Source organism: Protopterus annectens, chromosome 9.part0 (assembly GCF_019279795.1).
Source record: "Protopterus annectens isolate FY-2018-M chromosome 9.part0, PAN1.0, whole genome shotgun sequence".
Classification (NCBI taxonomy): Eukaryota; Metazoa; Chordata; order Ceratodontiformes; family Protopteridae; genus Protopterus; species Protopterus annectens.
The window spans coordinates 1,784,781,339-1,784,793,484 of NC_056743.1; the positions used below are offsets into that span (position 1 = coordinate 1,784,781,339).

Below are 12,146 nucleotides of genomic sequence, written 5' to 3' on the forward strand. Positions count from 1 at the left end.
GCAGGTTCTTGGAGGTTATGGCATGGTTCTTGGTGGACAGAACACTTCCTGGGGTTGGGTGTAAGGTCCTTTTCTGTAGCCCCTAAAGTGTATATGGAAAAAGGAAGATTAAAACAATAATTAGGTGGCATAAACATGTAATCTCCATTCTGAATAATATATATAAGCAACAGAATACTTGTTATAAAAATGTCACCTATGAAACTAAGTCTCCTTACCAAATAAACATTTACAATATAGACCTTTCCAATTCATAGTAAGTTGACTCTGAACAGCTCTACTTTCTGCTGCTGAGGTTGGAAAGTACAGTTGTGTACACTTACCATAAATGTAGATGTTCGAGTGTCTTCACTGTTGCAGTCATGACTGTAGGGTTCTCCCCTGCCGGCAGGCAGTCCTCGGTCGGCCAGAATCCCAAAGTCTGGGTCCGGCGTCGGCTGTTCAGCCACACTCCCCGACGTCAGAGCGCCAGGAGTACAAAGCTGACAGCCGACGCCATGTTCTCCAGTTTTTCTTGCCCCAGATGTCAGGAGTCCCAAAATGAATAAGGTCCCATACCCTTTGCAAATACACCTCAGAAGAAGGGTGAAAAAAGGAACCACACAAAAGTAAAAATAAGAGGGGACAGGAGGGAGGGAAACCCAGACTGCAACAGTGAAGACACTCGAACATCTACATTTATGGTAAGTGTAAACAACTGTACTATGTTCATCGTGTTTCACTGTTGCAGTCATGACTGTAGGGTAGAATCCCAAAGCAGAATGAAAGGGAGATGGTCATAAAGAAGAAGGGGCGGCTAAAAGGCCCTGCAAGACTGCAGAAGCAAAGCCTGCCCTAGACTTAGAGTAGAGAGGTAGATTGTAGTGCTTTGAAAAGGTATGCACTGAACTCCAAGTTGCAGCTTCCAAAATGTCTTTGGTAGGAACTCCCCTGAGGAAGGCAGCGGAAGTGGCAGCAGCTCTGGTGGAATGAGTCCCTATACTCCCTGGGATTTGCTTTCCATGGTGTGAATAGCAAAATCCGATTCCATGAGCAATCCATTTAGAAATGGTTTGTTTTGAAATGGCTTTACCTTGGGAACTTGAAGCATAAGAAACAAACAATTGCTCTGATTTCCTGATGTCCTTGGTTCTGTCCAGGTAAAAGCGTAGTTGTCTGTGTACATCCAAGGAATGTAAGATCCTTTCCCCTTCAATTTGAGGAGTGGGGAAAAAAGTTGGCAAGTGAATAGTTTGATTTAAAGCCAGTTTGGAAACCACCTTAGGCACGAAAGTAGGATTAGTCCTTAAAGACACACTGTCTAGATGAAAAATAATATAGTTGAGATCCCAAGCAGGAATGGGAGGAGATCTAAGGGGCCTTAAGTTCTTAGCTCCTCTGAGAAACTGTCTCATGAGCTGGTGGGAAAAGATTGGAGGGTCTGTATTATAATGAGAAGAAATAGCAGAGGCATGTATCTTAATGGAAGAGAAAGAGAGACCCTTATGTAAGAGGTCTGTCAGGTAAAGTAAAATCAAAGGAATGTTAGGAAGAAGAGGATCAGAATCCTGAGCCTGCATCTAGGAACAAAATCTTTTCCATTTTCCTGCGTAAGATTTTCTAGTGCTAGGACGTCTGGCTTCTAAAATGACATCCATAACCTGCTTGGGTAGGAGAGAATGAATCAAAGACCCTGGATTAACCAGGCCGCCAGGCTGAGAGTTCTGACATGGGAGTGTAGAACCTGACCCTGGTGTTAGGACAGAAGGTTCGGAGTCTGTGGTAAAACCCAAGGGGGCTCCAGACAAAGGTTTTTCAGAGTTGGATACCAAAACTGTCGAGGCCAATTTCGGGCCAGCAAGATTATCATCTTGGGCTTGTCATGTTTGATCTTTAATAATACCCGTGGAAGAAGAGGAAGAGGCAGAAAGGCATACCCCAAGAGGTTTCTACAACTGAATGATAGTGCATCTACTTTCCAAGCCTGTTCGTGGAAAGTCCTGGTGCAAACAATCTGTAGTTGATGATTAAGGTGGGATGCAAAGAGGTCTATTTGAGGACATCCCCAGACTGCTGTTATCATCTTGAATATTTTGGTGTCCAGCATTCACTCGTGTGGGTCCGAAAGGTTTCTGCTCAGACTGTCTGCCAGGAAGTTTTGCTTTCCTGGTAGAAACTGAGCTTGAAGGTCCAGATGGCAAGCTAGAGCTGTGTTCCACAGATCCATGGCTAGTCTGCAAAGGGGGTAGGAATGAGATTCCCCCTTGCTTGTTTATGTACCACATAACTGTGGTGTTGTCTGTCCGTATCAGTAGTTGTCCTAGTTGAAGGCCAACAGAGCTTTCTGAACGGCTAACATTTCCTTTAAATTGATATGCAGATGCTTTTGATCCTTTGTCCAAAGGCCCTGTAGACAGATGCCCTGAAAATGGGCTCCCCATGCAAAATCTGAGGCATCTGTGTTTAGTATCCGAGTGGCAGGAGGCAGACAGAAGGGTTTTCCTTTGTTTAGAGTACATGCCTTGGACCACCAAAGGAATTCCTTTTGAAGACAAGGCAGGACGGAGATCAGTATGTCTAAACTGTGGCAATGCTGAGACCATACACTTTTTAGGTACCACTGTATTTTCCTCATATGTAGTCTTGCATATGGTATGAGAAGGATGCAGGAGACCATGTAACCCAAAGCCTGCAGGAATCTCCTTGCAGATAGCTGAGTTAAAGTTGCCAAGGTTTTGAAAGTTGAAGCCAGCTGTAACTGTTTTTCGTATGTCAGAAATGCCATCTGGGTTGTTGTGTTTAGAGAAGCGCCCAGAAAAATTATCCGCTGTAAGGGTGTCAAATTTGACTTTTTTATGTTTACAGTGAATCCCAGGAACTTGAGAAGATTCTGAACAAACTTTAGATGCTGGAGTAAGACATCCTTACTGTCTGCCTGAATAAGACAGTCGTTCAGATAAGGGTAAATTTGAATTCCCTTGAGTCTGCAATAAGCTACTACTGGAGCCAGGCATTTGGTGAAGACCCCGGGTGCAGTAGACAATCCAAAGGGCAGCGCAGAGAATTAAAAGTGCCTCGATCCGGCCTTGAACCCGAGGTATTTTCTGCGGTCATGACTGATGGGAATGTGTAAATATGCCTCCTTTAAATCTAAAGTTACCATCCATGCATTTTTGGTCAGCATTGGAAGTAGCTGCTGTAGAGTAAGCATCTTGAATTTTGGTATCTCTAGAAAAGTGTTCAAGACTGACAGATCCAGAATGGGTCTCCATGAATTTTGCTTCCTGGGGACTAGAAAGAGCCTTGAGTAAAAACCTTGTCCCATCTCTGAAAGTGGAACTAGTTTTATGGCTTTCATAGCCAAGAGAGCTTCCACCTGGTTTAAGGCCTCTGTCCATTGATGTTTTGGAAGATCTGGCCATCCGCTTGGCCTTGGTAGGGTATGAAAATGGAATTTGTAACCTCTTGAAACCACATCCAGAACCCACTTGTCTTGGGTTATATAAATCCAATTTTGGTGAAAAAGAGAAAGTTTTCCTCCGAGAGGGGCTTCCAGGCAAGAAGTTCCTGCAGCCCAACAGAGGGAGTCATTGAGTCTGTTTCCTATGAGTTTGCGGCCTGTCCTCTCCTCCCCTAGGGGTGGAAGCAGTCCACTGTCTTGGTCTATAAGAGGCTTGTGTTTGAGGCCTTCCTCGGGATCGTCTGTATCTACCCCTCGGAGGCCTGTCTGAATTGGGAAAGGACCAATTTTTAGTAGGCCAATTCCTACTAAATCTGGGTGGCTGTACTTGTAAGAAATCTTTAACTGTTTGCATGGATTTTGCCTTGTCCTCCATCTTCTTTATCACTTCTTCAGCTTTAGATCCAAACAAAACATTATGCTGAACAGCAGCATCCAATAATTTAGCTTTTACTTGATCTGGCAAATTTTGTTCCTTTAACCATGCATGCCTTCTAATTACTGTGCCCGAGGCAGCAGCCCTACAAGAAGCCTCCAAGGCATCAAATCCACAGTGTAAACCATGCTTCCCAACTTGTTCAGTGGCATGCATTAAGTCATGTAATTCCTTATCTGCACAGGCGGAAATGGAAGTTAGCTTTTGCTTTAAAACAGACAGGAGAAATTGCTTGTATTTCAGCATATGAAACTGACAGTTTAAAGCCCTAATAGATAAAGTAGCAGAAGTGTACACTTTTTTGCCCCATCTTTCTAAAGATATGGAATCCTTCTCAGTGGTAATGGGGTTTTTAGCAGAAGCGGCCTTAACTCCCTTAGGACCCTGAGAAATGGTTTCAGGGTCAGCAGAAGGGTTCTTGTATAAAAACTGGTGGGAATCAGGAACCCTGTAATATCTGTCAGGCTTAACAGGAGTTGAGTCAGGGGTTAAGTTAGCCTCCGAAAAAGCATCATCCACAATATCCAAAATAGGAGGAATAGCCAGGGGTATATGTTGGGGAAGAAGAAGAAAATCCCTTAGTCTTTTCTTAGATTCCGAATACTCCTGTCCTTCCCAGTGGAAATGTTCCCTCATTTCATGCAAAGTTTCCCCAAAAGAGAAGTCCTCAGGGGGAGAAGCTGAAGGAATGGATTCTTCACCATCAGAATCCTCATAAGGAGGGAAAGAATATTCTTGGTCAGAAGAAGAAACTGAAGAAACAGAAGCCTGATCAGAGAAGTCATAATAAACTTCCTGCCTTGGCCTTTTATCTGGAGGGGGATGTGAACCCCTAATCATAGTAAGCAAGTCCTCCGTCATCTTAAGTAACTGTTTCTGTGACTTGGGAGCCGGATCAGAAGAGGCCTGTGTTGCAGTCTTTGATTTGGAAGGAGTCTTTGCCTTTGTCTTTGGCTTTGCCTTTATTAGAAGCGGAGTAGGCCTGAAAACCCCTTCGGAAACCGGTACCTGCACAGCGGCTCCGGACCCATCTGAAGGAGCATTGTCAGAAGGTCCTGCAACAGAAATATTCAAAGGCCTAGTTGGCTCCTCGTGGGAGTCCGTTTTGGCCATCGGTTCCGAAATGGCCGACGACAGGGGCTGCAAAAGCACCTCACTGACGACGGCCGAACCTGAAGCTGGCTCTGCTTGAACAATATCGTCTGATTTGGACCTCGGAGGCCTGTCTTTGTCCTTGCGTCGTTTGTGAACTCCAGTAGCCGGAACCGTATCCAACGACATTTTGTAATTAAAACGCCTACCGAAGTAATGAAATGCAAAATCATACCTTCGTTTAATTGTACGTTGATTGAATCTAGCACAAAACCGACAACTAGCTACGTCGTGGTCAGGGCCTAAGCAAGGAATACAGTAAGAATGAAAATCCTTATGAGGTATTTGCTTCCCACATGAAATACAATTATTAACTTTTTCTGACATCGGACTGGAGCAAGAAAAAGTTTCTAACGGGTACTTAGCTTTGAGTAGGAGAAGAAAGTCTTCGGACTGAAGTTTGTTCAGAAAAAATTGTCAGGAGTCAGCCGACCGGCACTTGCGAACTGCTATCACTGCACGGCAAGAAAGACTGGGGAACATGGCGTCGGCTGTCAGCTTTGTACTCCTGGCATTCTGACGTCAGGGAGCGTGGCTGAACAGCCGACGCCAGACTCAGACTTTGGGATTCTGGCCGACCGAGGACTGCCTGCCGGCAGGGGAGAACTCTACAGTCATGACTGCAACAGTGAAACACGATGAACATCTAGACAGATTCTTGTGCTTGTTCATTTTTATGTTTTAGGTATTCCACCTTAAAGCCTTCGATGGCACAAACCAATGAGGCAGAGCTCACAGTCTGTTTTATTTAGAAGCATGTCTTCTAACAAGTTTTTTTCTCTCTCTCTCTCTTTCTCTCTCTCTCTTTTTAACAACTGGAAACACTGCTGATTTCCCAGTATGGGGATGGGTGGGTCTGCTCTCTTTGAATATCATAGATATTTTTTTTATATGTTGCTTAACATTTGAGTGAGAGAGGTAATTTTTTTTTTTTTCCCATAATAAATCTTTATTGTTATATTATTTTCAAACACAAATAAGAACAAAAATAACATATATTCACAAAAGATGGTGTAGGTTTTTGCTAATTTTTAATGCAATGTGCTAGAATTCTTAAATGTTATGTATTTTTTTATTTATCCTTTGTTGATCATGTTAGTCCCACTAGCCTAGTGGCCACTTTTCAGCAGAGACACAATGAAGTATTTCTACTAATGGGGAAAGTTGGGCAGGCTATTAAGGAAATTCCCTACTCTTTTTGATAAGTTACATGGGATGGATCTTTTAGATCGACATGAGTTACCACCAACTCAAGCAGATGAGAACTAGGTTTAAATATTTTTTATGTTTTTTCCTTTAAGCTGCATCAGTCATGTTGTGGTGTTTAGTGTTAATATTTTTACTCAATGAAGAAAAATGTTATCCATCAGTAGTAAAAGTTATGTTTTATTTACTGTTTACATACATTTTCAATTGCATTAGTTGTGTGTTTTTTTTCCCCACAGATAGCAGTTTTATGTCTTTATTTTATTTTTGTAGGGGTTTGCTTTGGGTTACTTTGTATTGCCACTTTTTTAATACATGTGACTTTTTTGTGTTCACTGCTTGGTATGACAGATGGGTCCACAGCAGAAGGTTGCATATAGAGTGTCACAGCTCAGGACAAAGTCCAAATAATACTGATGTGGTCAGTATGTACATACATTTCTAGTGACAAAGATAGCCAGGATGAAAAAAAATACATTGTTAGCCATTGCAATGCAAGAAACAGCAGTTCTCATTTAAGTGCCCTAGCAATGAACACAAATCTGGATACAAATACATAAACACAGACAGATAACTACATGTATATATACCCATACAGATTCATATTATTTGTGACCACTTCAGTGTCAGAAGTAGCGGCACTGATTACTGTCAAGAGTCTGCCTACATTCTAGACCTAATTTAAGATCACTGAACAGAAAAATAAGTAGGTTGAGAGCCTACAGAAACCATAGCTCATGAAATTCCATGGTACTCTCAAAGGAATGCCAATTCCATGGCATGCAATTACAGAGCAAGGGAGAAGAAGCCTGTAATGCAACACTAGATGCACATGTTCAAATACTGCAGCTTCTGTTTTGAGGGTTAGCCCCTAATTTCCCTGGTTTAACTATATGATTTCCCCTTAACTGCAGGTACTAGCTCATGTGCCGCATTTCAGTAGTGGTTTCCTGCACAAGGACAGAACTCTCTTTTTTCTCATCTTCAATGCAGCCATTTGAGGAGCTTCCTCGTTTGTTGGTCATACCAATATATTGTTTGAAGGTGCTTGTTACTTCTTACAAATAAAGTACATGCCAATGTTGCTATTTATTCAGTATATGCAGATACATACTGATGCAATTCGATCACACCTACCAGTCAACTGGCTGCCCGTCATCATTGTAGCAAGAAATATCAGCATACGTGGAACAAAGGAAAGTGGTGAGAATAACCAGGAACAACATGGTCAGCTGAACAGGAGCGACAGATATACAATACTGAAAACAAAAAACAGTAAATGTTACTGTATTATATTTCCTAACCCAGTAAGTACATTAGGCAAAAGCCTATATGAAAAAACCAGACAAAATTAGACTCGCTTATTAAATCATTTATATTCTCACATATCCTAGTTGGTCGTGCATTGCACTCATTTCTGGAAATGTCCTGATGTCCTAATCTATTTGAAATGCACCGCTGCTTAATTACAATTTAATTTCTAAGCTTGTACAATAGATGTAGGCAGGAAAAGTCAAGATGTCACTAATCATAAATTCCACGTGCTACGTGGCTGCTCATGCTGTCACTGCAGCAATGAGACTATCACCTCCTACCCTGTCAGGTGATCACTAACTTATCATCAGGGAATTATTCAGGGGTTCATCTTCCTGCACCAAATGACCAAAGGAATCACCTATTCACTCCTCAGCACTTACCTCCATAAACCCACAACTAGCACTCACAAGCTACAGATTTTAGCACACAAGGTCTGAATATTTATGTTTAATTTTCCAAATCAGAACACTCGGATGTGTAGTCTTCCTCCATATTCATCACAAATCCAGTCTCCTCACCTGCACCTTTATTTAGAAATTACAGTGTAAGAAACTGCCAAACTCTAATCTACTCCCTCTCCTCTCTGTATAACTAATCTCACAGGCTCTCTTACTGCCATCCAGCTTTCGTTCTGTATTTGTAAGCACAGGTTATACTCAGAAAGCAGTGCATTCTGTAAATACATCCATCGTATAATTTATTTCAGCCTTAGAAACATTTATACAGAAAATATAAATGTATTTGTTTATTAAATACTGCCAAATCCCCACCTTGGGGGAACCGATATGCAAAATCCTACGCCTTTACCTTCTGGTACAAATCAAGGGTGATTAATATGAAGCTGAAATACTTACCCAGATTCTGTTTAGTCCTGCACTACATATGAAATAGCTAAAAGTTCAGTTTAGTTTCATTTTAGCGGTATGTGGTACAGTATTAATATGATGAATTATGAAATCTGGAACAGTTTTACTCTTCCTTTCCTTGTCAACATTGAAAAAAGTCCAAGTAAATAAATAAATACAATATAAAAACATGGAAAGGTAAACCGTCTGCATTATCATAATTCTGACATCTAAACGTCTACCGTAGTCCAGTATTAGAACATAACTCCTGAAGCAAGTTTCTGTCAGCAGATTAGCATAATCTAAAGAAGACACAGTCATGAGAAGATACACAGAGTAATTTGAAATACTGTTATCCGCATTAACTTACAGGTAATAAATTTAACCCTACATCTACACTGTAGCTACAGGAAGTCAACCCACTATCAAAACTGTGTATCCCTACACTACCCTGTGTGGCCCTACATCATAGCCCAACAGCCCACTGTCATCTGTGACCCACACACATACCTTCTACCCACCACCACTCAGCTTTGATAAACCCCTTTGCGGGTCTCTATGTGGTAGCCACCCCTGCAGTATAAATGCTTATGTCAGTCCCTATTACTGACCTGGGGTACCCTTGGTGCACCCAGCTATCCTTAGCACAGTATACCAGTGGCACCTATTGTATCCCTATCCCTGTACAACTTGTACTGTTCAGTATACTTATGGTGACCCACTGCTGGTGATTGCTAGTCTACTGTTCCCAGCAGTCACCAGCCTTGAGCTATTTCTCTCATTTCCCCTAGGTGTCATCATGTTCTCAAGAAGTAGCAGATGGCAGAAATTTGACAGCATCCGTTAAGGTACGGGCCCTCAAGACCCTTGAGTACCTTCTGTTTGAGACATGTGGAGATCACCAGTCACAGCAAGGCCAAGTCTGGGAGACACTGGTTCACAAACATTTTTGTTGTTGGTGGGGAAAGGTACACAACACAGCAGTGGCATAAGTGTGTTGCCAAATTTATCAGGTGGGCCTACAAGAAGGCATGCAGCAATGCAGCAGGGTGGTTTGTGTATGACCTCCCACTGCAAGCCTAACAGATGAGGATGAGTTCCTAGTGTCCCTACATTGAGATGAGAAAGACACAGGTATCATACCTGAAAAACTGAACACGGGTACCAGGAAAAAGCTAGTCCTGACACATTTCAGAGGGAGATTCAGTGGTTTAGTAATCATAACGAATGTGCACATAAAACAAATAGCAGGCCACATATCCCAGTCAAGGCATTTCTCAAAGGTACAGAAGGTGTGCAAGCACACTGGAATAGTACAGGAGATAAGCATCTACTTTGTAGCTGCATATTCTGTATGACTGTTTGCATGCATAACTTAGAGCCTCATATGCATCACAGGTATTCATATTTACTCTCTTCACAAGCTAGACCGCTGCTACAGTGACACTTGTACAGGTAGATAGCTTCAGAGGTTTGCAGGTACTTACTATGCTATTGAGCTATTTGGATCTTAAGAATGGTGCAGTGGTAGCATTGTCACCTCACAGCAAGAGGTTCTCTGGTTCAATTCTTGGCTGAAGTGCCTTCTGTGTGGAGTCTGTATGTCCTCCCTGCAGTCGTGTGGGTTTTCTCCGGGCACTCCAGTTTCCTCCAACCTTACAAAGACATGCATCTGGAGCGTTTCTCCCTGGGCCTCCACTTAAAATTGGCTTTGTTCCAAGTCGGACTTTCCTGATTAACAAATGTTAAATAAATAAAAAGAAGTCTAGCCTTACATCCCCATTGTAGGTTTTAGCCCTTACATTTTGCACAGGAATAACCCAGAGATGGGCAGAACAAGGACATGTTCGGATACTTACCTGTTGTCCCTATCTATGAGGGACATGGATGCTAAACTGGGGTGAGTTTGTAGTTTCCCCTTACATTCATCCAAATTACATTTGAGCTGAGAAAGAGAAGTATTTCATGTGGAGTGGAAGACAGTTCCACAGAGGATGTATCATATGTGATACATGCCTATCCTCCAATATACTCTACTTATCTTGCAAAGGTATTAAGACCTTGTGAATAGTGGGTAAAGATAGATGAAGGCTGCCTGCCTAGCCAGATAGAATTTTGCAGATAATTCTGTCATTTGTAAATATGAATGTAAACTACAGGCTTATTGTCTTAAATGTAAAGAAATGGTGTTACTTGTGGAACTGGGAAAATATGTGACAACAATGCACCCTACTGACCAAAGTAAAGCATGTGGTGACCTTTTGATGTAGACAGTGGCGCCAAAGGGTCTAGATGAAGAAATTATTTCTATTGTTTTAACCAAGAGTTAAATTGCTAGATTTAAACGTGCAAATGTATTTTTACTGCTCTGCGTCCTGACCAGCTGCAAGATAACAAAAGGAGATGTTAAGAATGTAAATGTACCTCTGTTAGCCTGGGAACCCAGGGAAGTGTGAAGAATGATGTAATGTGAATCAGAACTGCAAATTCAATTTAAACAGAGAGAACCAGAGATTATTAAGCATTTTTGTCTTGACCATCCAACTAATCAGCACTCTGCCTGTTTTCATATGCAAGTTCTCAGACATGTGTTTTCTTTTGGAAATAGCTAGGAACTAGAAATATTAGACTAAGTGTTTTCCTGTGATGTCAGAACTGTACTACTGAATTATTTTAAGTATTTCTCTGTGATCTCTGAACTCTTGACTAGCACTGTGTAGTAAGAAGTATTGTCTTGTGTTTTTATTATTTACTATTAAAGATTTTAAAACCTTTCATCTGTGGCTGTTTTGTGTAGAGATAATTTAAGCTCTAGAGTACACTGCATATTTATAGTGATTACTGTACCAAGTCACTCTAGTAAGCCTTGACTGTTTAGTTATACTACCAATTGAATAACAATAATGCACAGGAATAATTGGATACCCTTTTAAGAGCCTTTGAGTAACTGATAAATAGTAGCTGGGTGGTGGCAGGCGGTACGACCTTATAGTCTGGGTAATAGGGGCACAGTTGGAGAACCTATGCCAGCCTTTCCCAGGAGTGTCAGTGTGGTTGTATAAACTCTTATCTCAAAGTGTGTGTGTGTCAGCTACTTGAGCAAGGACACAAAGTACTGGTTGGACAGAGAAGGTGCTGGAGGTTTTAGCTGCCCAGCTGGCTGAGATCTGGACCATATAGCTGTGTCAGTGAAGAGTCTTATTGGGGAACTGGAGATCAAGGGAGCGACCAGCCCCAGACTGACTGACATTTTTGTACTCTTAAGGGAACTTACACTTTACTGTGTGTATATTGGTTATCCTTTCTTCATATACGAGATGCCCTCTCTGGTGTTAGTGGTAAGGATTGAGGCTCCTTGATTGCTGGGCCAGGGCACAGGCATCACAGACCTCTGCAGTAGGTGTTCATGCTACCACTAGATTTAAAAATATATAACACATCTGACAGGACAGGGTCTGCTGAGACTCTATACTTGAAGCAGAGGTAATCTTTTAGTAGCCTATGTAATATCAAAAAGAGGGACAAGCCTTTGAAATGGTCTGCATAGTTTTGTGATTTTAGGCCCTTAATGTTTATGGTCACTGCAGTGGTTACTTAGTGGATGAAAGAGTATAGTGGAATGATTACATCCGCGATTACATCCCTGAATCTGGACAGCATACCTTTAGATATAAGCTGTGCAATGAAAAAAAGACTTCCTCATGATAGTAGATATCAATGGATAGTTCTTCATTAACACAGGTTCCCAAAT

At 41.8% G+C, this 12,146-nt stretch overlaps 1 protein-coding gene across 1 annotated transcript in view; it reads right to left on the minus strand.

Moving 5' to 3' along the window:
* DNASE2 (deoxyribonuclease 2, lysosomal) overlaps nt 1–12,146 on the minus strand; it is a 331,195-nt gene that overhangs the window by 239,313 nt on the left and 79,736 nt on the right. Inside the window, exon 2 of the mRNA XM_044084650.1 lies at nt 7,371–7,492. Coding sequence (XP_043940585.1) covers nt 7,371–7,492 — 122 coding nt within the window. The remainder of the gene's footprint in view (nt 1–7,370; nt 7,493–12,146) is intronic.